The sequence below is a fragment of the Ailuropoda melanoleuca genome, chromosome 15 (assembly GCF_002007445.2).
Source record: "Ailuropoda melanoleuca isolate Jingjing chromosome 15, ASM200744v2, whole genome shotgun sequence".
NCBI classification, from domain to species: Eukaryota; Metazoa; Chordata; class Mammalia; order Carnivora; family Ursidae; genus Ailuropoda; species Ailuropoda melanoleuca.
In genome coordinates, this window is record NC_048232.1 from 65,758,925 (window position 1) to 65,786,584 (window position 27,660).

Consider the following 27,660-nt stretch of genomic DNA (forward strand, 5'->3'; position numbering starts at 1 on the left):
AGAAATTTTTTTTTTTGGTATGACTGTTAGTGAAGAAAGTATCTAATTTTCCATCTAATAAGAATTTGTATAGAAAATGCCTACAAAAGATAAATGTATAAAATGATGCCACCTGAACTTCAGTAAAAGATTGCACAAATTCATGATCTGAGCCAATTAAGACATCAAAATAAAAAAGAGGTAATGCTAGTCTGAAGTAAATACCAAAAGTTTAAAACTCCCAAGTACTTGAAAAAAGTTGTTACCTGCTGTCATTGATATATGTATTTATGCTAATCTTGGCTCTGTAAAAGGAGTTTTATTGTAGATACAAAATGTATAAACAGTGCACTGATTCCTAAGTAAAAAATTAAACAATGAAGCTCAAAATTGTAAGCCCTTTAAAAAAGTATATATAAAATCGCGAGAAGAAAGCCCCACTGTCTTTGGATCAGCTAAGGATTTCATTAGAAGAGGTATCAGCTTCTTCATTGGGATGTTGGCTACCAGACAGGAGTTCTGGAGGCAAGAGTTTAGAATGTCCATTCTCAGTAACTCGCTGGGTATAAAACAAGATATAAGCTTGGGCCTTGCATACTTCATCCATAGTGCACATGCTTAGCTTGGAATCATTGCAGTGTACCCAGAACCCTAGAGTGAAGCACAGAAATATACTTAATGTTTATAAAATAACTTTAGAAGTTTCCAATATAAATTAAAATGGATTTAAAGGCATTAATTTCAGTGAGAGTTAACGTTTCTTTGAAGGGAAAATAATTAGCCAATTCATTTCTGTTAATGAGAAATATAGCTTGGGCAATATGTTATTCTGGAATCATCTACCTTTATTCTAGAAGTAATCTGAAGTTAAAAATCTGATTAGTTCACGTGACATTATCTTTAATTCTAGGTATAATCTTACCAGTTAGTGCTTTTGCTGCTAATTATACTGTAAAGCAGTGTACACCTCACTCTTGGTAGCTTATTATTAAATTAATTGCCTTCGTGGATTATGTGCGCTTTCTCTCCATATCTCTTTTCTGGGTGAGGGGGAATGGTATGAATGGAGAGGCTCAGTCTTCGTTCAGTAGTAAAGGAAGGGGAAAGAAAAAGTGAAACCTAAATCAATTTTTCTATCTCTGAAGACTGTCCTTGAGAGTCAATGGAAGCAGTAAGTAAAAGTGAGTTTTAGGGGCGCCTGGGTGTCTCAGTCTTCAAGCGTCTGCCTTTGTATCAGGTCGCAATCCCAGCGTCCTGGGATTGTGCCCCACATCAGGCTCCCTGCTCAGCGGGAGGCCTGCTTTTCCCTCTTCCACTCCCCCTGCTTGTGTTCCCTCTCTTGCTGTCAAATAAAAAAATCTTAAAAAAAAAAAAAAAAGTTTTATTAAAACCTGAACTTAAGAGTTTGTTCAAATATATCTGTGATCTCCAGTTCATTAAATGCTCTGTTTCCTAACAAAATTAAATGAAACCAGTAAACAGAGGACTTGCCCTTAGAAATGGGCTCGTAAGATAGCAATCTTTTAATTAATGTGACCATTCTTATTATCCTATTGCTACAGCCTTTGAAAGTCAAAACTACTACAATCCTGCAGAAAATATGCCATTTTCTGCACAAACCCTTGTTTTGTTTGTGTTTGGTTTGTTTTGTTTTATGAACTGCAGAAGCATTATTGGAAAAAAAAACAAAAGGTCAAGTGGCTTCACTTAAGATGATTTAGTGGCCAATTTAGAAATTGTAAAGCCAACTTCCAAGTCTGACCCAAGGTAAAATACTTTTCCCCATCTATACCTCCTTCAGAATTATAGCAGTAGGCAGTGTAGTGTCCTGAGCCAAATCCTTTCCCATGGTGCATTACTACAGCAGATAAATCATAGATAAAACATTCTGGTCTGAGGGATTTCAGGGATTCCCTGCAGCAATAAGGCTCCATGTTTAAGATCTCTTCAAAGCCAACATGAACACCAATTTTCTCTCGATTATTACGTCCTGACCACCTGTGAACAAACGTAAAATTACCAAAAAAAGTCAAGGGAATATAACCATGTACTAGGTTTAGACAGTCCTAATAAAAGGCCTCTGTATAGAATACAAAGTATCATATGTAAAATAATGTAAATATAAAATCTTTTCAATGCTGAGATTGGCTATAAATGGAAGAATTTAGTTTTATTAAATAGGTCTGGTCAGGTTTTAAAATATTTGTCTTCTGTAGTTAGATGATAATATACGAAGTAAATTAACTTTCAGCAAAGGAAATATGGCCCTATAGCAGTTTCCCCCTTCTAATAGATTAATTCAAGTTACCAAAGGGTTTTTAATTCTTTATTGCCTTGTCACACCATTAGGAGGATACCAGAATCTAGAATTTGTTCTTCGGAGACATAATCTGGACCATTCTTGACCAGATGTACAGAAAAAGCAGGACAAAACAAGGCACCTCTAATTCTTCAGAACACTTTAGAGCTCTTCTAAGAAAAAAAATAGGAACTGTAACCCTTCCCTGTAAGTCAGTACAACGCTCATTAGGGACAGAACTCAAACAATGCCTCTATACTGTCATTTTCTCAGTCTGTTTTTCATGCATCCTGGTACTGGACCAAAGTATGGCAAGCAATGTTTTTATACACATAGTATGAGCTGTTGCTATAGGGGAAAATAATGTGTTGTTCAAGAGATTGTAATGCAGCTTGGTTTACAGTGGTGCAGAGACAAAAGGCAGACACAGATGAAAATAGGATAGCATTAAAGTACTAAAAAAAATGGGGTTATGATAAATAATATTAAGTAGAGAAGGAGAAAGCAAGATAGACAGGTTTTGTGAAGCAAAAATATATGAAAATGCTATTAGTACAATGTAAAATTGTATGGAACTAAAGGTTAGACTTACAAATTAAATTATCTGTTGGACTAAGAGTCATATCCCAAAACTTCTCCCATGAAATGTATAAGAGATCCTATCTATATTCAATGCACCTGTAACTAGTCAACATGGAAGACCAAGCATATTAAAAAATGGGACTTGCTTAACACAAGTTCCTATAATTCCCATCATTCAAAAGATTCATTTAGTTTACATAAAATTCAAACCTTACATTATTTAATGCTAAATAAATACTTATAAGCCATCTAAATAGACAATACTCATTCCTATTGATTAAGTTGGGTACCCAGTTTTTTTCTGCTGATGGAAATAAAATGATAACACTATACCCCAAGTTCAAAGTGGTTTGCTTCAAAGAGAAGGGAGGGCATTAGACTGGGAGGCACACATGGGGAGTGTCTAAGGTACTAGAAATGTTCCATTTGTTATGCTTTTTCAGAGGCTCCTATATGCCCCTCCCCTACCCCAGTCTCCCTTTTATATATCCTATATATTTTATACATTGGCAAATATAATAGTGCTTTTTGAACAGATGCAGAAAAAGGAGAAAGACAAATGTGGTAAAGGCAGCATAAACAAAATCTCTGAATCAGAAAGAAATATGGCATGAAGGGTCAAAAATGTTTTGGGCAAAAGGGATGGAGTCAAATAGGTTTAACTCAAAGGAGAACTTCAAATACCAGATTAAAGCAGCAATTAGGAAGAACAGGAAGTTCTTCAACAGTTTATAGTAGCCAAGTCAGTACAAATTTAAGTAACAAAAATTTAAGTCCTTTCAGTTCTGTCTTTACAGCAGCTCATTTATGCTCTTACTTCTCCATGCTCCCTGGCCCTTCTTACCTGGCTGTGGAATACAATATTAACCTCCTAACTAATCTTCTTGTTTCTATTCCACTTGATTTTATGCACAATGACAGGTCTCACCTGATTTCATTAAACCTTTTGTAGTATACCCTTCCCTGGTCCTGATCCATACCTTTGTTCATGTTGCTCCCTTAGGCTAAAGTGTTCCTTCCTTCTTTATATGCCCCATACATTCACTTAATAAATATTTTTGGGCAACTACTATGCACAGAGCTCGGTTCTGGGCCTTGGGATACAGGAATGAAATAGACAAGGTCCCTGTCATTACTGAGCTTCTGTTCCACTTTGAGGGAGAGAAATAAGTAAATAAACTAATTGCACATAGTGGGTTTTGCCATTTAAGCAAAAATAGGGTAATGTGATAGTGTGGGTTGGGTGGTGCTACTTTTAAATAGGATGGTCAAGGAAGTCTGCTCTAAAGAGCAGACATATGAACTGAGACTTGAATGATATAAAGACCCCTATGCCATTAGAGAGGCTTTGGGAACATTTAGACATCAGCTAACTCCCTCTTCCAAATCTCTGATAAGTCAATTTGTATATAACTTGTGATACTTAGTATTTTTCTTTTTTTAATTTTTAAAAAAATTTTAACTAGTCTCCATGCCCAATATGGGGCTTGAATGCACAACCCTCAGATTATGAGTTGCATGCTCTACTGACTGAGCCAGCCATCCCCTTAGTATTTTTATTTCACCACTATTTCTGTGCATGCCTGACTATTATCTTGAGGAGAGGATCCTACTTTATATTCCCCAAAGAACATAGAACAACATCTTGCATTTAACAGCACTCACACATTTGTTGACTCTACCTTTAACAGCTTCCATAAGTAACTGAAATAACTGACTAAAATTAACAGTGAATATCTCTGGGAAGCAGGGCTGAGAGGAAAGACTTACTTTTACTTTGTGCTTCTTTACTTTCTGTAAAGTTTGGATTAAAAAAATTATTATTTTAATTATTTTTTAAAAACTTTAAGGAGAGCCTGGGGGGCTCAGTCAGTTAAGCGTCTGCCTTGGGCTCAAGTCATGATCCCAGGGTTCTCCGATCGAGCCTGTTTCTCCCTCTCCTTCTGCCCCTGCTCGTGTGCTCTCTCTCTCTCTAGCTCACTCTCTCTAATAAATAAATAAAATCTTAAAAAACACACGTACATGCCAAAAAAGCTTTAAATAAGCCAAAAATCAATATGTATGAAAAACACGGTTTCGATAGTTTTCAAATCATAGCACATAAAATAACTTAAGAATAAGCTCTAAGGTTAACATGGTTATTGCAAGGTATGAAACCATATGCTTTGCTTAACCAACAGTTTTGCAAACTAATTCGCCTGACTATATTTCTGAACATTAGAGTTCTTTTGTTTTTGTTAACTGCTCTGAATTGAACTGCTATACCTTCGATATTTTCCAAGAATGAGGCAATTGGGTCAAATACTCTTAAGTTATAAATTTAAAAATTTTATACCTAAAATATGGTGAATATTAAACTCTAATAAGCAGAAGCCTACAAGAATAATATTACAGACCAAAATGTGAAGGGTCAGTCTACTCATCGGCAATACATTCTACAAGGGAAGCTAACCAGCAGCTTAGTGATTGAAAATGGTGTCTATTGGTCAAGGCTAGAGATAATGACAGAATTATTTTTGTCTTTAAAAAAACACAGAAGTAGATAGATGTTAAGTCATCTACTAGCCAAGAATATACTATTAAAATCTGATTCATCACGTGTGTTAAATTTTGAAGCACTATAAGCACAAGGAATGATTAACTTAGAAGTGTGTAGCTGGAGGGGCGACTGGCTGGCTCAGTCAGTAGAGCATGAGACTCTTGATCTTGCGGTTGTAAGTTCAAGCCCCACATTGGGTAGAGATTACTTAAAAACAAAAAAAATATATTTAAAACAAACAAAGAAGTGTGTAGTTGGAATATTACTACTACTAACCTGAATCGTTTGAGATGTAGTCTGAGAACCTGAGGTAGGTGGCAAATCATAAGCTGTTTTTGTGCTTCTGTGAGTACAACTGATTTTGAAGAAAACCTCCTACGCTTTGCTGTGATATCAAAGACAAAAAGAGAATCAAATTTAAAGATACAAGGATACGCTGAGTAAATTTGAAATACTTTAGACCTGTATTATTAAACATCTCTGTTACAGGTATTGTACTGTGCTAGAGGTAAAGACATGGCCTTGCTCTCAAAAAACTTATAGGTACAAACATACACACACACTTTAAGAGCTAGTCAGGCAGACAGACATGTAAACAATTAAGTACCTGTTTTAATATACTCCCACAAATAAGGCATAAGAACGATCTAGTGCTATAATATTTAAAAATGGGTTTGGCTATGCCAATTAATAAGAAAAGTTAAAACTTGCCCTAAACGTACTTTAATATACTCTTCCCAAATTCTTAATTTAAAAAAGTATCATAGTCAGTTCATTTACTGAGTCTAATTGGAATCTCAGGGGGTGGGTCCTTAATAGCTCAGAACACCCTTCCCCACTTCCTGACAAAGCAGTCCTCTTCCAGCTCTGAGCCTGTGGCCTCCCTCAGTGTCTTGCTTTTGCTATTTTAGTACCACATCTTAAACAAGTGGCACTTAGGATTCTTTTTGTTGTCTCCTCTGCTTCTCTAGAGGTCCACCCATGAATTGTGCCCTGAAGCTTCTGGCTGGACCACTATCTACCAGAGCTTGCTCTGGACACCCAGGAGCTGCCCTTCAACTTACACAGCAGCTCTGACTCCAGCCACAGCAGCAGCTGCTTCTCATGGAAGAGGTGGAACCAGTCCCCATGAGGCTGTCCTGGAAGCTGTCTCCATTTGCCACAGGTAGCCTGTCCTCCAGGTCTCTGCACCTGAGATCCAGGTATCTGGTGCTGCTGAATGTCCTGGACCTACTTTTGGATCATTTCCCTGAATATATGGGCCAAGGATAGGTAGATAAGTGATATCAACTCCCTGACTTATAATTTTAAACATCTGCCTGCATATATTAAATTACAGCAGCTCTTTTACGACTTTATTTAGTAGAGCCAGTAGACACACACAAACATGTTATAAAACCATATTCTGCATTCATTCATGATATCTTTCTATTCACAGATTTGATGGATGAAAGCATCTAGGACCATTTACATTTATATCCAAGAAAAGAAATACTTCACCATTGGAATTTGATAAAGGTTTATTTTTTTCAAACCTTATAAATCTTAGGCTATTTGTCACAGAGTTCATATTAGACAGCACTCAGAAAATGTTAATATAAGTCATTCTAAAAAAAACATCAACTGATGTGATATTTCTTCAATGCTGGAACATCCAATATTTCTTTTGTATTACCTGAGAAGCTTAGTACCTAAAACCCTAAGATCATTTTTTTCAAACATGGAAATTAGAATACCTGAAAATATACAGCATAAACACTGAGATACCACATGCACACTGATAGAGAAGATAAAGACACCAGAAAAAGACACAGCAGATCTGTCATGGTTTTATACATAAATTCTGGAGGATGATGCTTCCCTTTCATTGAAACAACTGTTTCATCCCCCAGTGTTGGGTTCCTACATTCACCTCTAGTAGAGTTTCTCATAACAGATCTTAATTATCTGTTTCTTCCATTAGGTATGTGAGCACCTTGAAAGTGTTTTACTTCTATCCATAGCAATTAGAACAATGACTAATATAGAAGAGATAGTCAGTAGATGGTTTTTGACTAAATCTTTGTTTTTACGAAGCCAATCTCCATAGCAATAGTCCAGCTATATATTTCCTATTATATAGGTATGCATACACACACTTATATACATATATTATCTATATACCAATGTTTAGATATATAGCAAAAAAGACTCATAAAGCAAACATTTAGTACTAAATAACATGCTTTCCTTTTACTATTCCCCATCACTACCTTATTCTGCCTCACATATTAAGTTCAAATTTCTTACTTTATGAATCCTTCCTCTCCAACAATTGACTACGGGATCAAAAAAATTTATTGTCATCAATACGGCAAAACAAACACATAGTTCACAAATACCAGTTATAAAGTAGAAATATCTATCCCAGTTCCTTTTGATGAACTAACAAACTTTACTTCCATAACTGCTACTTCAGGAATTTCATCCTTCCTTTCATTTGTGTTTCTCTTTGCTAATCTCAGAAAAGCAATGAGAATATACAGTCTCTACTTACAGTTACAGTGGTCACATACGTAGATTTTTCCTTCTAAAGCTTCAGTTTCTGTGAATTTGGCCAGCATTTCAGTAACCCGACATGGCTGGGAAGCAATATCTTTTCCATTGCATTGGTATCTTTCTGGAAATTCCAGTGATAAGTCCCAGAAAGGTTCTATGGTATTTGATTTGTTGTCACATGCCAGACATGTAACCTGCAAATAAAAATATTAGTTTCTCAGATTACAATCCTGTCAAAACATTTACTCCCTTCACTACAGAGGTCACTGCCAGTAAATTAGCTTTTCTTCTGAAAATGCACCGTCAGAATTCTGAATAATCTGCTTTATATTATTTTCAAGGATTTTTTATTATAATTTTTCCTTTCAACAACTGTCATTAAGCCCATTATGTACTAGTGGGCTTTAACCAGTAGGCATTCAAAAAACTCCAAGGGCATTAGTCAAATCTGAATGTAGGTAAACAAACAAAACTGTGCACTCATTTAATCAGGTATACATTGTGTGTGGGGGGGGGGAGTGCGGGGGCGGGGAGAGAAAGAAAGATTCATACGCATTTAATTTAATGTGTTTAGATTATTAGGCTTGTTCTTTGCCCTTTTCCCTTATCTTTCACTCATTTTCTCTCCCCAAATCCCTAAAACTTCTTAACCATGATACAAATAAAATACTATTTGTATATTTTTATATATGGATTTTGAAGCCCAACCGATAATTTCAAAAGAGAATACATTTAACGTAAATAATGTCACACTCTCACTTAAAGCAAATGTCACTACATTAAAATCCTCACCAAATATAGGAACCACAAAGAGTATGGGGAAGTTTTAACAAGTGAAGCATTCAGCATGACTTAATGCGAACAAACACTGCACAAAACTGAAGACAGACTCTATAGATCTAATAATACCCACATGATATATTACTAGACTTCTATAAAAAGCTAGGTTCCTAAAACAGGGCAACAAAATAAAGAAGCCAGGTCTAATGCAGATTCTAGATTTAACAAATTGACACAAAGAAAAGAACACTCTTGGTGTTTATTTGGAGACTCATTTGGGCCAGAGTTTAACCTTCTGAGAACAGTTTCTTGAATAAAAAAAGAAGAGGGGCGCCTGGGTGGCTCAGTCGTTAAGCATCTGCCTTCGGCTCAGGGCATGATCCCAGGGTCCTGGGGTTGAGCCCTGCACTGGGCTCCAGCCCCTGCATAGGGCTCCCTGCTCCTGCTCCGCTGGGAGCCCCCTTCTTCCTCTCCCACTCCCCTTGCTTGTGTTCCCTCTCTCGCTGGAAAGAAGAAGGCATTACAGGAACCAACCATCTGAATCTCCTTAGATGACCAGTGTCCAGTTTCCTAAGAGTTTATTATGTGTCTGAAAGGAAGAGAGCAAAAAGCTGGCATAATAATTTCTATTAATTTCAAAAGTCACCCATAAAGGAAAAAAAAAGCACATAGGCACCCTTGCACTATTCAAAATACAAAATAGTAACTTTCTGGAAAGAAATTTGTAGCCAAGGATCAAAAGTCCTACCCTTTGACAAAGTAATTCTAGGACTCTGTCTTAGCAAAATCATTAGAAGAGAATGTATTGTGACATTAAAATAAAAGAAAAATTGGAAATAGTTTACAAGTCAACAACACAGGAATGGGTAAATTATGGTATATACATATAATGCACTGACATGCTGTGAAAAAATCAAATAATGACTATGAAAAATATTTACATTAATAATGAAAAAAATGAAAAAAGCAGGTAACTTCATCATGACTGCACAAGTGGGAGAAAATATAAATGTGCAGAAGAGGGGCGCCTGGGTGGCTCAGTTGGTTAAGTGTCTTCCTTCGGCTCAGGTCATGATCCCAGTGTCCTGGGATGGAGCCCTCTCTTGAGTGGGGAGCCTGCTTCTCCCTCTCTCTCTCTGCCACTACCCCTGCTGGTGCTCTCTTTCTCTTTCAAACAAATAAATAAAATCTTTAAAAAAAAATGTGCAGAAAAAAAGGTGCGCAGGTTTCTAGTCAGTTAAAGTGTCTGACTTCTGATCTCAGCTCAGGTCTTGATCTCAAGGTCAATGAGATCAAGCGCCATGTTGGGCTCCACATGGAACTTACTTAAAAAAAAATTAAAAACACCAAAACTTTAAAATAAAAATAAATTTTTAATGTACAGAAGAAAATACTAGAAGTATACCAAAATGTTAATAGTTTTATGGGTGGGTTGTGGGGTTATGGGAAAAGGGGATGATTTTTCTTTTACTGCATAGATTTACTGTATCATACTGGTTTTCTATGACTATATATTACTTCTATTTATAATAATGCATTTTAACTTTTTTGTCAAGTAAGCTCTAGGCCCAACATAGGGCTTGAACTCACCACCCCAAGGATCAAAAGCTGCATGCTCTACCAAACTGAGCCAGTCAGGCACTCCTATTAACGGCGCATTTTAAACTTTTGCATAAAAGTGGTGGAAAAATAAAATTGCATGCAACACAAGAAACAACGCTTACTTGCTAAATGGCACAATGTAGAATCTTTACATTTCTGAAACATAAGGGAACAAATGTCAAAGATAAACCCTAAGAATTACATTTGAAATACTGAACTACAGGGATGCCTGGCTGGCTTAGTTGGTGGAGCAAGCAACTCTTGATTTCAGGTTTGTGAGCTCGAGCCCCACACTGCGCGAGCTTTAAAAAAATTTTAAAATATATATTTAAGCTGCATTCCAGAAAAGTATGCTATAAAGACAAAAGATCGTATTATTACTGTGAGAGTGGAACTGAGGAGCAGAGGCAGGTGTACAAAGGGAAAGAAATGACCTAACAGCCAACTGCCTAAAACAAAAAAACTTTTAAGCTCTATGCTATGGAAAAGTAGAGAGCCTTATGTCTAGTAATAGTTTACCAATAAGTCCACTCATTACAGAGAGCTATTAATTAGATGGAAGATTCTGGTTTCGTGATTCCTTTTCACAACAAGGGAAACTTTTATAGCTGTAATTAAAATAAAGGAAAACCATTTAGGATTATTCTCAATGAAATCACATTTATTTACTTTAAAATTTCCCTATCTACTTGTTAAAGCTTTCAGACCTTGCCCCCTTTGGTTTTATAGAAAGTCCTCCAGGGATACTTCTTGGTTCCTGAAATTACTAAAATCCATTCCCAGGGCAGCAGCATCTTCAAATCTGTTCCCTGTGGGGTGTGACCCTCTCTTCACAATCCCTCAGAAAATGAATTTAATCAACCTAAGAAGCTGTTTCTTGATTCGCTCTCCCCACAAAAAAATCTTTGATACCATAGATGACGAACTTCCAGTGATTCATGAAGGAAACATGTAAATCAGTGAAACATTGTAAACGAGTGAGCTGACTTCTGTAAAAGCAATCTATCTTGACGTGAAAACAGTATTAGCTCTAACACACTAGGAACACAGAGAAAATGCATTTTTTAGGCTTCATTTTATGAATTCCCCAAGATGAAAATGAGATTTTAAAAAATCCATACCTGACTAAGAAGTTGTCCATGAAAAATATTATTCACAACATTCAGAACCTGTTTGATAAGTTTCCTTTGAGAAGTGGGGATAAGAGCTGGTAACCTAGTACCAGTTGTCTCTAGTTCATGTTGTATTTTATCCAAAAGTTCACAAAGAAATTCCTGAGCATCCTGTTGGGCATAACCACGAAAAGCTGGAATTAGTCTCCACACGGAGTGTAGCATAGCAAATGGTGAGACCAAGGCCCACTTTCCAGACCACATGACTTGGAACAAAGTATGCAATTCATGACAGAGAGAAATGTATTGTGAACTTGGCTCCCTTGGCTGAATAAGTTCCATCTTTCTACTCTTTGATGCTCCACCACTTAGTCCTAATGATAAACTTGGATGTCTGGAGGGAGCACTGCCCGTATCTGTTTCTTGGCATTCATTCATTTGATATACAGTATCTGTGATTGATGGATGCTTATAAGGTGATCTTGTCTTATCACTAGCTGTCACAGCCAGCCATTGGTTCAGATCAAGTTTTAAAAAACATTGCCGAAAAATAAGTAAATGACTCAACACTTGAAGAACAGAATTCATATAGCAAGTATTTCCCAAATTTCTCAATCCTGTTACACCAGGGGTTACTATCGGCCTTCGTTTACCTGAGGAGTCACTGGCTTTTTTTAACCTTACATCTTCTGAGGTAGATACTACTTTATCTTTTGCTGGTGATGCTGGGGTTTGTAGTGGAACTTGAACAGGAACTATTTCTACTGTGGTAGATTGAGCTAGACCTTGCAAACGTAAACTCTTTCTTGGATGTATAGTTTCCAATTCTGCTTTAACTTGATACTCTAATTCTTGTCGTCTTTTCTTTACTTCTCTTTTTGCTATTTTTTCCTGAAATTGTTCCTCTTGCCTTTTTCTTCCAGTGGGTGATTGCTCAAACCAAGTTCGAAAGATTTTACTCATTAATATCCTTCTTCTGTGCCAAAGAGCAGTATACATTTGATCTTCATTTTGAAGCAGAGATTGGGTGCCATCATGTAAGTAGTACGTATCATCACTTGTACCCATAGACCGCAAAACCCTTCCACTACGAGTAGTGCACTGATAATTTTGACTTTTGATTGCACTTAACATACTTCGTAGTAACTTCAGGTCTCCAGTTGCATTATCATTAAGAACATAATCATCACAAAGGTAACAAAAAACATACATCTCATTCACCTCCAATGCAACAGGATGACTGCTTTCTTGAAAGTGCTTGAGTGCATGTTCTTCAATGTATCTTCCACAGGCAACATGAGAACAGCTAAGGCAAGCCCAGATCGACTCAGTTGTATTGCAGTCCACACAATGCCACTTCTGAGGGTTGAGGATGGAATGGTCTTGAGCAAGCCGCAACTGCCCAATGTGTTTGCACTTATCCATTGTTAACATTTATTTAGTCTAGCTGAGAAACACATAATCCAAACAAGTCTCTGTTCACGATACCTGAAGCATCTGAAAACTAAGCAGAACAACACCATTTTTTTAATAAAAGAAGCCAATATTTTTAATAAGGTATTTTACCGAGAATTATTTTATTTTTTAAGATTTGATTTGTTGTTCATTATTCATTTGAGAGATAGAGAAGGGGGCACCTGGGTGGTTCAGTCTGTTAAGCGTTTGCTTTCAGCTCAGGTCATGATCCTGGGGTCCTGGGATGGAGTTTCTCATAGAGCTCCCGCTCAGCAGGGAGTCTGCTTCTCCCTCTGCCCCTCCCTGCACATCGTTTGTGTGCGCGTGCGCTCTCTCTCTCTCTTTTGCAAAAATAAACAAAATCTTTTTTAAAAGAGACAGGGAGAGAGAGCACAAGCGGAGGGGAGAGGCAGAGGGAGAGGGAGAAGCAGACCCCCCACTGAGCAAGGGGGCCTGATCCCAGGACCTGGAGATCATAACTAGAGCCAAAGGCAGAGGCTTAATCAACTGAGCCACCCAGGTGCCCTTCAAGAATAATTTTATAAATTTGCTTCCTTTCCTTCTGATTTCTGGGCTGCCTGTCATAATACCATAGGCAGTTCTCACCTTCTCCTTGCTCTGGAGATCTCTCATCTCTCATCTGCCTTGCTCTGAAAGAACACACGCTTCACTTTACTTTATTTAAAAACTTTAACTTTTAAAATTTTCTGTCACCATCTGCTGGTAAAGAATGGGTAATGACCCCTTTTCAATAAACTAGAATAAGATCCATCCTTTTACCCAACAGTCGAGGGCAGTTTATAAAAATACATTCCGTTTCTTAAAAATTGGGGCTGGCAAGACTCAAATAGATCTCACAAATATCTACATTACTTAGAGGTAAGAATTCTACCTCTGCTACATACTGTTTGTACGTCTGATTTGAGCAAATATTCTACCTTCTCTAAAACTCTTCTGTAAAACGGGAAAAAATCATACCAACTTCAATGAAGAACTGAGATAACATAAAATATTTGTCTAACACATAGTAATCACGCAATATATGGTAGCTGTAATGGTAGCTATAGTGAACAAGTCTTAATAGTCTATTTTATTTATTTAAATCACAATATTTTACTTAATTACCATTTTTTTTACAGATTTTATTTATTTATTTATTTATTTGACCGAGAGAGAGAGAGAGAGAGAGAGAGAGAGAAGAAGAAGAAGAAGAAGGAGGAGGAGGAGGAGGAGGAGGAGGAGAGCCAAGCAGGGAGCCCGATGCAAGGCTCGATCCCTGGACCCCAGGATCATGACCTGACCAAAGGCAGTCGCTTTAACCTACTGAACCACCCAGACACCACTTAATTACCATTTTAAATTTAGTTTTCCACTAGTAAATCAATAATGACCTTCAATTCATGGCTCTATAATATACTTTGAATTTTATAGACTTGACAGTTTACCTAAGGGAGGGAGAAAGATAGAAGAAGGGAATGCTTTTGTGTTTGAATAGCCTCTCAGGAATGTGCAAGGATAAGTAAGCAACGAGAAAAAAGGAAGAATATGAACTGGATGGCAATATAATGAACTTTTACATTCTGGTGGGCCTATACACTATCTGAAATTATAAGCTTATTCTAAAAACAAAAACAAAACCCCACCCCAACAAAACAAAATAAACAAATCTTCAGCTCAGGTCATGATCCCTGGGTCCTGAGATTGAGCCCCCTGTCAGGCTCCTTGCTCAGAGGGGAGTCTGGTTCTCCTTCTCCCTCTGCCCCTCCCCCCAACTCATGCTCATGTGTGCACATACTCTCTCTCCCTCAAAAAAACAAAATCTTTTAAAAAAACCAAATATTTTCTTCATTGATTTAACAAAAATCGAACACAAATTTCAGGTCACAAGTGGGGACCTAGTTACAAAACACTCAGAACATTTTATGTACCATGACTGATGCTTTAAATTTTTTAAGGCAACAAGACAATATGAATTTCAATGGGACTTGCAGGTGCCACCTCCGAGGCCCTAAGAAAGCTGCAAAGGTGAAGCTCATTTTTGGTTCTTTCCCACCTCTTTTTTTGTGCAATCTCCTAGCAATCAGAGAGCCCCTCTCTGTCCACTTCTTAACTTTTTCAGATATAGGGTGTATCCTGAATATGGACTTAAGGCTGACCAGTTTTAACCCTCACATGTGCACACATTTCAAGCACACGTTTTAAATTGACTTCTCTTCCTCCAAAATTTCCTGAGGTCCAAAATCTGTTCAAATACAGTATTTTATTAGAAATGCTAATATTCAACAATAGTTGCTAATGGCAAAATTAAGACATCAGTGATTGATATGCTCCATTATCCTAAATCCTTCAGGTACTGAAGCTAAATATCTCATTCTTGCCTCCTCTTTCTCTCTCCTCACCTCAATCCTTCAGGAAAAATGGTTGGCTTTATCTTCAAAATATATCTAGAACCTGGGGTGCCTGGGTGGCTCGGTCGTTAGGCGTCCACCTTCGGCTCAGGGCGTGATCCTGGCGTTCTGGGATCGAGCCCCACATCAGGCTCCTCAGCTGGGAGCCTGCTTCTTCCTCTCCCACTCCCCCTGCTTGTGTTCCCTCTCTCGCTGGCTGTCTCTCTCTCTGTCAAATAAATAAATAAAATCTTTTACAAAAAATATCTATCTATCTAGAACCTGACTACGTATTACCACCCCTGTTCTCACCCTGGTCCAAGCCCAATCAAGTCTCACCGGGATTACTGCAATAAGGATCCTTAAATGGTCTCCCTGCTTTGATTCTTGCTGCTACCAAAAGTTTACACAGCAACAACACACTGCCTTTAAACACAGACCACCAAGGCCCAGAACTGACATTTTAGAGGGTCCCATTTTTTGGAGTCAGCAGAGTCAAAGGGATGTGGTCACCTGGAGCCTGTACACATCCCCAACTCCCCTTTTGGACCCATTCACCAGTACCTGGGACCTCAAAAATTCCCTATCCCAATCATCACCAGGCCTGCTTTCAGGGCCTACAGGCAATAAAAAGCCACTGACAAATTCTGTAGAGAAGAATGACATGATCAGATGCATAGATTACAGATGGATCTGAAATGGCAGATCTAGAGAAAGGATGAGTGACTATAAGATATTATTACTCCAGATATTATAAGGAAATTAAAGTTGTAGCAGTGTTACAGCAAAGATGGAAGCAGAGGTAGATTAGTGTTTAGCAAACATTGGCTGAAAGAACTGATTCAATATGCAGATTAAGAGAAAAATCTAGGACTCTCTTCTATCTACTTTTATTTATTTTCTTAAAGATTTTATTTATTTGAGAGTAAGAATGAGAAAGCAGAGAGCCAACCTGGGGCTCAACGGGGAAGGGCTTGATCCCAGGACCCTGAGATCATGACCTAAGCAGAGGGCACTTAACCGACTGAGCCACCCAGATGCCCTATCTACTTTTATTTTAAAAAGATCATTAAAAAAAAAAAAAGGATCATATAAAGAATACAAAGACAATTTAGTTAAACATTCATTTCTGGCAAGTCAGATAATAATTATTAGTTCAGCTTCTTGAGATGAAGAGGGAAATGCCGTTTATTTGCACTCAAGGGAAATAATTTCATTCTAAAATGTATGTGAGAAAGAGTTTGAGAGAGTCAGCGAGAACAAGAGCAGGGGGGAGGGACAGAGGGAGAGGGAGAAGCAGACTCCCCACTGAGCAGGGACTCCCAACGTGGGGCTCCATCTCAGGACCCCAAGATCATGACCAGAGCTGAAGGCAGGCACTTAACCAACTAAGCCACCCAGGCGTCCCTCCTGCTAAAATTTTAGAGGTGGTATTTGTTAACACTTTGCACAACATTCAGAAGACTCAAAAGAAAAAAAAAAAAAAACCTAGAAAGCATATATATAGTTACCCATATTTTCAAATATCTAAAAATTACGAGCGTATTATTTGTGTAAGTTTTAAGTAGGAATATATACATACTAGTGTATAATTTAGCTATGTATGTGCTAAATATAGCCTCTATACCCTTTCTCTATATTCTGCAAATACGTTCCCAGTTATCACTAAAAAAATCTATTTAGATGATTGGAAGGTCCTCACCGCCCTTCAACAGGAAGTGGCCTATAATGAAACAGCATAATTCCGTTCAATGAAAAGGGTGAAATGTTGATCAGATGCCGTCCCTCGGTGGAAGCAATATAGCAGTGGAGAGGTATCACAACAAAATGGCTAGAAGCACACTCTGGAATCCAAAAGCCTGAGTTTAACACTTGGCTGTATTTACTATGTGACCTAGACAAATTATTTATGCTCCACTCACTTCAGGTTTCTTATCTTTAAAAAACAATGGTAAGAAAACTAATACGGTTGTTGAGGGAATTAGAGAAACATATTTATAAAGCACCTAGAATAAACCCTGACAATTATGTGGCTCTCAGTACATATTAGCTGACAACACTACTACTACTACAAATACTAATTTCCTTCTAGTGTATCACTTTTAGCCAGGGATTCATTCTTCTCAGCCGCATGTGTGCTAAACCCAACTAAGGTGCTGGCTGATAATTAAGATGTTAGCTGGGAACTAAGGTCTGACCTCTCTCAGGGTATTTGCATTTTAAAAGATCCCTCAAAGATAAAATCTTTTTAAAAAAATCCAAAGTAGCGAAACCAGGGTTTCCTGCCTAGCTCAGTTGGTAGAGCTTGAGACTCTTGATCTCAGGGTTGTGAGTTCGAGTGGCATGTTGGGTGTGGAGATTACTTAAAAATAAATTTTTAAAAACAAAAACAAAAAATCCACAAAGAAGTGAAACAAGAATGGTGGAATGACAGATCAGGAGATTAATATTTTAGAGCAGGGGGCCTACTTACCCTGTCTACTTATAAAAGAAACCAGGAGAGGGCAGACAACCAAGAGAACGGCAGGGAAAGTAAGCAAGAGCTAGCAAAGGTTGCTGCCACCTGAGATTTCTAGTTTGCTCCGCTGCCTAGAGCCAAAGCTCACAGACTCTTACTAAGGTAACCCCAAAGGGGCCTCATCACACAAAGATCTAAAAGCTTGGAAGAAAGAAAAGAAAAGAAAAGAAAAGAAAAGAAAAGAAAAGAAAAGAAAAGAAAAGAAAAGAAAAGAAAAAAGGGGCCGATGGGAGTATTTTCTTGACACTTCCTATTTTCCTCCACCCGGGTTAGGAGCACTTCTTTTCATTTGCTAATCCACTGTGGAGAAGCTATGTACTGATTGTTTAGCTTGCAGGTTGGTTATGTAATTTTTAGCAGTATATTCATTTTAAAGAGAGATAACTATCTCTGCATCCTCCGTGTAGAATCTGATAAAATATTACATGTGACTATATACATTAGCAACACAAAAACAGTCATGATGTTTTGAACGAAATCTATATATAAGGATTAAAATGATCTATACTGTCATTTTCTCATACATTTAAAAAATGTTCCACACTTAAAATTCCAATTAATATCTATGAAATGCTTTTTTAAAACCAAGTATGTTATTTTTAAAGACAGATGGATTTATAAATATTCTGAAAGCTTTGTCATTCTTCAGCGCTTAAAGACAAGATTTTTAATTGGTTCAAAGAAAACCATTCAAACTATTTAAACTTTTCATGGCCTATAACTGGGCATTTTTATTTTTAAAATTCCCTGAAGCCATCACTTCTCGGGCTTTTGGCTAAGATCAAGTGTAAAATTCCCTGCAGGAAATATCTAAAGTTTAAGAAAATAATTATATTTGACTTATTGAAAGCTGATTATTTTCCATAGGGTTAACATATAATTAAAGCAATTACAGAACTGAAAGCTAAAATGACCAGAAGAGACAACATTTGATCTTATTAAATATAGTATTTTTAGTTAAAAATTTACATCATACAAAAAGTCAAATCTCACAGGTAAAATATTTAACTTGTTACAGTTCAACAACACAAAATTGCTTATACTTACCACCCAGTGAAGACTACCTGAAATTAATTTTCATTTACTGAAATTATAGCCCTTCGCAACATATAATCCAGGCTTTAAGCATGGAGTAATATCTTTCTGACATCTATTTCACTAGCTCATCCTATTGGCAGAGTTTTAATGGTCAGATCTAGATAGCTGACCACCAAACCTTTCTGAACCAGTCTCAGGCACACTGCAAACTCAGCTGACCTATACATCTTGCCTTCATAGAATTAGTTTCTTTTCCAGTAACCTCTTATTAAAGATAGCATAATATTGTCCAAATACCCAGGCTAGGTTTTTTGGGTTTTGTTGTTGTTGTTGTTTTACTCCTCCCTCCCTCCCATCTTTTCCACTCAAACATTCAATTTGTCACCTATGTATATAAGGTCATCACTCCCCACGTCTTTTCATTTGCAGTTACCATTATATTATGGACTTTATTATATCATTCCTGAGGTACAGCAGTAACCTCCAAACTGGTTTCCAATCATCCAGATTCTCTCTCCTCTACAGTACTATCCTGGCAAATCAATCTTCAAATTTGCTTTGAGCCTTTAACTCTTAAAATCCTCTGTTCCCCTTGGGAACCTGGGTGGCTCAGTTAGTTAAATGTCTGCTTTGGGCTCAGGACATGATCCTGGAGTCCTGGGATTGAGCCCCAGGTCAGGCTCCCTGCTCAGAGGGGAATCTGCTTCTCCCTCTCCTTCTGCCCCTCCCCACAGCTCATATGTGCTCGCTATCTCTCTCTCTCAAATAAATAAAATCCTTAAAAAGACCCTTTGTTCCCCATAGTCCAGGGAAACAGTATATTTCTGAGGTGCTGGCTAGCTCACTTGGTAGAGCATGTGACTCTTCATCTCAGGCTCATGAGTTTGAGCCTCTTGCTTGGTATAGACATTTTTTTTTTTTTAAAGATTTTATTTATTTGACACAGAGAGAGAGCACAAGCAGGGGGAGCAGCAGGAAGACAGGGAGAAGCACGCTCCCCACTGAGCAGGGATCCCAATGCAGGGTTCTATCCCAGGACCCTGGGATTATGACCTGAGCGGAAGGCAGACGCTTAACTGACTGAGCCACCCAGATGTCCCTAGACTTCCTATTCTTTTTTTTTTAAAGATTTTATTTATTTGAGAGAGAGACAGCAAAAGCAGGGGGAGGGGCAGAGGGAGGAGCAGACTCCCCACTAGGCAGGGAGCCTGATGCCGGTTTCCATCCCAGGAAGCTGGGATCATGACCTGAGCAGAAGGCAGATGTTTAACCAACTGAACAACTCAGGCACCCCAGTCCTATAGCTTTTATAGCCATACTGTTTCAGGCTACCAAATTCTTGGCACAATCAATCAACTTGTATTAAATGCAGGTCTTGCTTCAGTTCTCTTTATGACATTTGAATAAATGGTTAAGAATAGGAGATATTGTCCCTCCCTGGCCAAGGGAACTTACCCAACAGTTCGGTGGGTAGGAACTGGATGATTATACAAACACAAGGATTCACATTTGGTACAACCCAAGTCCTTTAAAAGTTAGAGATTTGTTTATTTATTTATTTAAAGTAATGTCTAGGGGAGTGTATGTTCTCTCTCTGCCAAATAAATAAAATCTTAAAAAAAAAAAATTGTTTTAGGCACCTGACTGGCTCAGTTGGTACAGCATGCAACTTTTTTTTTTAAGATTTTATTTATTTGTCAGAAAGAGAGAGTGAGAGAGCACAAGCAGGGGGAGCAACAGGCAGAGGGAGAAGCAGGCTCCCTGCTGAGCAAGGAGCCCAATGGGGGACTCAATCCCAGGACCTTGGGATCATGACCTGAGCTGAAGGCAAATGCTTAACCAACTGAGCCACCCAGGCATCCCCAGCAAGCAATTCTTAATAGAGCATTCACCTTTTTTGGGGGGGAGGGTGACAGGGAGGAGCAGCGGGAGACAGAGAGCAAGAATCTTAAGCAGGCTCCACACACAGTGGGGAGCCCAACACACAGGGTTCAATCTCAAAACTCAGAGATCATTACTTGGGCTGAAATCAAGAGTTAGGAGGCTTAACCCACTGAGCTGAGCCACCCAGAAGACCCTAGAGCATTCAATTCTTGCCTGGTGTCCTGAATTTGAGCCCCATGTTGGGAGTAGAGATAACTTACAAATAAAACCTTTTTTTTTTCATTAAGTAGGCCTCAAACCCAGCATGAAGCCCAATATGGGGCTTGAACTCACAACCCTGAGATCAAGACCTGTGCTGATATCCAGAGTTGGAGGCTTAACGGATTGAGCTACCCAGGCACCCCAAAATAAAATCTTTAAAAAAATAAAAAATAATAAAATAAACAAATAAAAAAGTTAAAAAAGATTATTTTAAGTTTTAGTAGGGTATGTAGTGACCCTTTAAATAAATATTTGTGCTCCAAATACAAATATTACTAAAAGCTACAAAAATCACTGAAAAATTAAAAAGGTAGCTAATTTTTTCTTCAAAAATTAGTATTCCAGGGCACCTGGGTGGCTCAGTAGGTTGATCATCTGCCCCAGCTCAGGTCATGATCTCAGGGACCTCCGACTGAGCCCCAAGTGTGGCTCCCTGCTCAGCCGGAAATCTGCTTCTTCCTCTCCCTCTGCCCCTCCTTCCCACCACTCTCTGCTCACGCTCCCTCTCTAATAAATAAATAAAATGTTTTAACAAATTAACATTCCACTATAAATTTGTTACCCTCAACATGATCTTTTCAGCTGACCACTCCCTTTCCACCTATTTTATCTTAAGACACTTACAACGAAAGAAAACATGGAAAGGTACAATATTGTTACAAGCTTTGGAAATTCCTACAGGAGATCAGTTACTAAAGGTCAGTCACATAAAAGTCATCTCGATCTTCTAGTCATTGCAATTAGTAGCACAATTTTCAGATTCTTTGCTTTAAAACATATGTTTTTATGAAAGACAGGAAGTTACCAGAAAAATAAACACACAATAGCCAAACTAATTACTATTTTAAAAAGTGACACAGAATGAGGGATCTGGCTAATAAACACTCCTAAAAACAGTCTTTATTTTAAAATCTGAATAGATGCTAAAATAATATTATGCTTTATTAAGAAGCTTCCACCTTTTCATAGCTCATACTTAAATAATCATCATTATATAGTTCCTAGTGTGTCTCATAGCAGAGTTTTACACATTTTTAAAAATTGTTTAAAAGTCTTGAAAGACCCCAAGATCAATCTAAACTCCTTAAAATGGCCTATAAGAGCCTTCGAATTGTGGCACAATACGTACTTTCCTACCTTCATTTATAACCAGCCACTTCCCACACATCTTTTGTTAAAATGTTTTTATACACAGATAACCACATTGTGAATAAGTTCAGTTTTTTAAAACTTTCCATAACTGGGATATTTACTACTGTTTCATAGGAAATGGGTGTGCACATTTTATATAAATACTTATATACACTCTACTTCAGTTAAAGAAAAAACATATGTACCACTGGGCATAAAGAATAAATATTTAGGGGTGCCTGGGTGGCACAGTGGGTTGAGAGAGGGATTCTTGGTTTCAGCTCAGGTCATCTCTGGGTGGTGGGATCCAGCTCCACCCTGGGCTTTGCGCTCAGCGTGGAGTCTGCTTAAGACTATCTCTCCTTCTGGGGCACCTGGGTGGCACAGCGGTTAAGCGTCTGCCTTTGGCTCAGGGCGTGATCCCAGCGTTCTGGGATAGAGCCCCACATCAGGCTCTTCTGCTATGAGCCTGCTTCTTCCTCTCCCACTCCCCCTGCTTGTGTTCCCTCTCTCGCTGGCTGTCTCTATCTCTGTTGAATGAATAAATAAATAAAATCTTTAAAAAAAAAAAAAGACTATCTCTCCTTCTGTCCCTCTGTCCCTCCCCGCTGTGTGTGCTTTCTGTCTCTAAAATAAATCTTAAAATCAGCTTTATCGAGAACCTCCTAGAAGGATGGATATTAAAGAGCTGGCATATGTTGAATTTTAACAAAGTTAATTCTTACAACAAAACTTAACTTTTTTTAAAAAAAAGATTTATTTATTTATTCATTTATTTGAGGAGGAAGAGACAGAGGGAAAGGGAGAGAGAAACCCAAGCAGACTCCATGCTAAGCGCGGAGCCCCACGCAGGGCTGATTTCACCCAGAGATCACAACTTGAGCCAAAATCAAGAGTCGGCTGTTTCCAACTGAGCCACCAAGGCGCCCCACAAAACTTAATTTTCTTTCAACAGTACCAAATAACCTAAACAGATCCTCTAAACGCTATTAAAAGTAGGAAGATTTGTTATTTTCCATAATAAAAGATAGGAGGAAATGTAAATTTCAATAGGAAGTAGGCCTTAAGAATTACTAGCTACCACAATCTTTGCATGTATTTGGATAAGAATAAAAATAACTTTATCCACAGTGATTAGGGCAAACCCTACCTAGTCCTTATGAACAGTTTCCAAAATACCATTTATTTCATTTAACTACCACAGTACCCTGTGCTCTTAGGTGTTTGCAAAATGCCAAGGGTCAAGCATAGTGGCTGGTACAAAGGATTTCAAAATTCTGAAGGAAGAAATTATTGAGCGGATACAATGAACTCCCTTCTCCCTCTTAGGTATGCTAACATGTCTATGATGTGCTTTGGCACCTCTTCTTGTCAATTATGATGTTATTTCCTTTTCTTTATCCCTAGAAAGGCCCTGGTTATTCTTTCTTCCTCTGGAGATCTGGAATCTGTAATTACCCTGATCTCGCTTGAAACTCCTCATTAAACAAGAGAGATACCCGTTAACCCTGGACCTTCTTCATGTCTCTAACACTGCCTCCCCCAAAGCACAGAGATTGAATCTAGTTGATGATGTTCTAAGAAAAAGGTCCTGGAAAGCAAGTTCTGCTACCAGGTTATTTGATTTTGTCACTCATCACTACTTTTAAGTATTTCAATCACAGGCAATTCCATTCCGAAATATTTATTATTAATGTCACGCCACCATACGTATACATCAATCTACTGCTAACTTCATAACAATGGGGGAAATGTTCACAAAAAGATTGAGCATTCTAGTATGGGTCTAGAAAACAGAGTTCAAATACTTTGTGTAAAATGCCTAGACTATCATTCTAGCACATTCATGACTTGGCCTACCAAGTATAAATAAGCTTTTCCTATGGTATATAGAACACTAAAAATGAATTCTTTATAATAAAGTTTTATGGTATCTGAAAATGGTGTGAAAAACAAATGTACTTCAGTAATCTTAATCATTCCCAGAAAGCCAGTATTATAAAATCCTCCTGTATTTTAGTCACCTATTTAGGTTGGGCCTAATCGCAAAACTGTCCCCCATTACTGAATCCAAATAATGACTGGGCCCACATTTCCTACCTTGATTAGACTCTTAAACCTGTGCCCTAGTATCTCTCTAATCTCCCTCAACCAGACAATTCCAATAGAATCTGGCAACCATGTTTGTTCTGCCTAACATTACAGGAAGGAGAAAAACTTCAAAGCACCCTTTTTCGGCCACCAAGAAGCCAAGATACTGCCTTTTTCTGTATCTCTGTACCATTCAAAAACACAATTCAACAAACATTTATAGGGGGTTTTCCTCCATGTTAAGCAGATAGGTACTAGGGATACAAACAAAATACAATCAGGCTCTGCCCTCAAACAGCCCAATGAGCAGAAAATCCTCTTATGTACCACCAATGCTATAATACTCAATAAGATTCAAGTACGTAGAGGAAAAGTTTGGTAGAGGATACATACAATAACTTATTCCTCTCTTTTTGTAGTAGAAAATGAAGAATCTGTGAGAAAGGGGTGTAAAGGCAATTAAATAGAAACAACATGTCAAATATTTAACCCAAATCTTCAACAGATTTTCCATTTTAAGTATTCCAAAAAGTGTATCATTGTATAGTATACTCAACACAGATTCACTTACCACTTAAATGTTTTTAAGCTAAAATGTCTGGGACAATTCATATTTGGAATAAAAACAAGATAAATGTTCAATCAAAACAGCCAAAAAAACTTCAACTTTCTATAATGTATGCATCGAACTCTTTGTAAAATATTAGAATATCTCTAAATTTCAATACGGATAATCTACAATGAAAAATTCTAGATTGAAAAATCTGCCATCCATTGCAAAATTAATGGCTAGTACACAAAATGAGAAATCAGAGCAGGGAGGAGAGAAGCTAAACAAGTCAAAACGTTAAAAATCTCTTTAAATTCTAGGGGTGGGGGAAATTAAATAAAAATCTCTTTCAAATCCCAAGATGCTAAATTAAGGATAAAAAGATTAAGGTTCTGAGAATACAAAGTTTTCCCCTCTTTCAAGAAAACTAAATATTGAATCTCACTGAGATTATGAAATATTCTATAAACATGTGCTTAACTCAAGTTTGGCTTTCTGAATTTGATCACAGTGAACGGCCAATTCTTTTTCCTTGTTTACACTGAATACTGGTTTTAAGGACAACTCAAAATGGAATTCCAGGCCCAATGTTACCAACCCCCCTACTTTTTCCCCACAGGCAGCTACTTCACAGATAATAAGGAATTCAAGTGCAGGGCCTGAAGGTCCTATTTCCATGCTAATTTCACAATCCCGTTACTTGCAAGATATGACCATTAGAATTTAAGAGTGGGGGAAATCGGGAGGGCTTAAGGACAAAGCAACTCTCCTAAGACTTGCTGAATTGTTCACTTCCAAAATTAAAACTGCAAGAAATTACCCAGTTACCAGTAGAATTTACAATAGCTCAAACTTGCTTGAAATAATTACCACGTTTCACTTTCTTTTTTATTGGGGGTAGGGGCAGGAGGAGGGTGTCCTACCACCTCTTAAACTTGAGCATTTTTTTCTTCTAATGCTGACACATTTCTTTTGCCTCAGAATGAGTTTAGCCTATTAGCATTCTTTCCCCGAAGGCCAGCGGTGATGGTTTAAGAAGCTGGTATTCAAAAATCCTAAGTGTCTCTAAGTGGCAGCAGGTGGTTGCAACGTTGGGACCGGATCGAAGGAGGGATGGCAAGCCATTCCTCGCAAACGGAGGACTAGAAACTGCCCTTCCAAAGCCTCCCAGGGGGCTTGGAACATCACTTGGCAGCAATCGGAGCAGGGGTAGGATGAGGTTTTATCTCGACAGTACCAGTTCTGCAGAGCGCCTCAGCGCGCATCAGATTCGCGATCACATCTCCTCAACGCTCCCGAACGCCGGAGGGCACATCTCGCCCTCTGCATCCCCGAAAAGTCTTGCTATTTCGCCCCTTTTCCCAACTCGTCCCCCTCCAGCCCAGCGCGGAGCGGCTATGTGATGACCCTGGCCACAGGGACGGGGCTCCTCGCAGCATCTCTGGGCACTCATGTGGTGGCCGGCCACCAGGACGCCGGCCAGGGCATCTCACAACCCACCGAAACTTCCCAGAGGCGCCAATTCTAAATTCGCTGGACCCGCCGCCGCTGCCACCGCCTCCTCCGCGCGCCCCTGGGCTCGCTCCCCTCAGTCCGTCCGCAGCCTCCCTCTCCCTCCCTCAGGGACCACCCTGCGTCCTGCGCGTCGGGAAAACGCCGCCAGGTGCCTCCCGGCCCTGGGGGCTCCAGTTGGACCTCCGTTCGCGCAGAGACCCGCTTCGGCCAACCGCTTCAGCCGCGCGCCCGTCACGCACACTCACCAGCCCGAGCCGGAGCGGCCATCTTTGCGCTCACCCCCGGACCCCCGCCCCCGGGTTCGGTAAGGGCAGCGGCGGCGGCGGTGGTCCCGTTGAGCGTATACGTCAGTGGTGACGCCGCGCCAGCCCGCCCCCTGCGCCGTGGGAGTGCTGGGGGTGCAGCTTCGCTCGGCGACTGTCTCCAGGCTGCTGGAGCCCGCCTGAGGGGCAAGCGGCGCCTGGGCTTCCCGTCGGCGTCAGGGGATGGGCTCTCCCTGGCCTGCATGTGAGTCTGCGTAGACAGTAGCAGCTTCCTCCCAAAGCAGGCTTCGCACCTGTCCTCACCGTCGGGGCCTCGGAGGGTATAGCCAGTTTAGCACGACTCTGTGAGATGTAAAATATTCCACGGGCGTCGGTACTCCGCCACTGCACTTCTGCGACTCACACAGCGTCAAATTGTTTGGCAGAGACGCTCGCCAATTCCATTATCTTCAAAATCAGCGCAAATTAACTGGTGTAGAAATTCTTCGAGAAAACGTTTTCTTTCCGAGGAGCAACCTAGGTGTGAGCTCAAAGGCATCTCCTTGAATTCGGCTTCCTCAGACAGCAGTTGGACAAGTAAAGTTCCAGAATGGGACACTTGTTGAGAAATAAATTTAAGAGACACCGAAAAGACACCTCTGTTCAAAATGACTTAACCTAAAGTTGTCAATTTACCTGAAATTGCCAAATGAAAAGACACTGGCTTTGTAAGGAGAGGTAGAAGTAGCAAGACAAACGTGCCAAGTCAATAACACATCAGTGGAGTACATTATCTTGCAATATATAAGGCAAGGTATAAAATTGTTCTTATCTTTTAGTCAACAACTACTTCGGGGAATATATTTTGATGGTATAACCTGGAGAATAAAAATCAGCACACAAAGGTATTCATAGTATATTATCTAAACAAAAATTTGAAGAGAAATGGCTAATTAACATCTGGCATATTAAGGGAAATCTTATGTAGATAACAAAATGGCAACAGTCTAATCAATATTTTAAAAATACCAAATAATGGGGGCGCCTGGGTAGCGCAGTCGTTGGGCGTCCGCCTTCGGCTCAGGGCGTGATCCTGGCGTTCTGGGATCCAGTCCCACATCGGGCTCCTCCGCTGGGAGTCTGCTTCTTCCTCTCCC

At 39.0% G+C, this 27,660-nt stretch overlaps 1 protein-coding gene across 1 annotated transcript; it reads right to left on the minus strand.

Moving 5' to 3' along the window:
• Window positions 1-225: 225 nt before the first annotated feature.
• On the minus strand, window positions 226-26,556 carry USP44 (ubiquitin specific peptidase 44). Its single transcript, XM_011224999.3, has 6 exons — window positions 26,507-26,556; window positions 11,441-12,935; window positions 7,936-8,131; window positions 5,676-5,784; window positions 1,772-1,977; window positions 226-630 (listed from the first exon to the last, which is right to left on the minus strand). Exons 2-6 carry the CDS (start codon window positions 12,863-12,865, stop codon window positions 431-433), a joined length of 2,136 nt encoding a protein of 711 aa, XP_011223301.1. The 5' UTR covers window positions 12,866-12,935; window positions 26,507-26,556; the 3' UTR covers window positions 226-430.
• Between the last annotated feature and the right edge of the window lie 1,104 nt (window positions 26,557-27,660).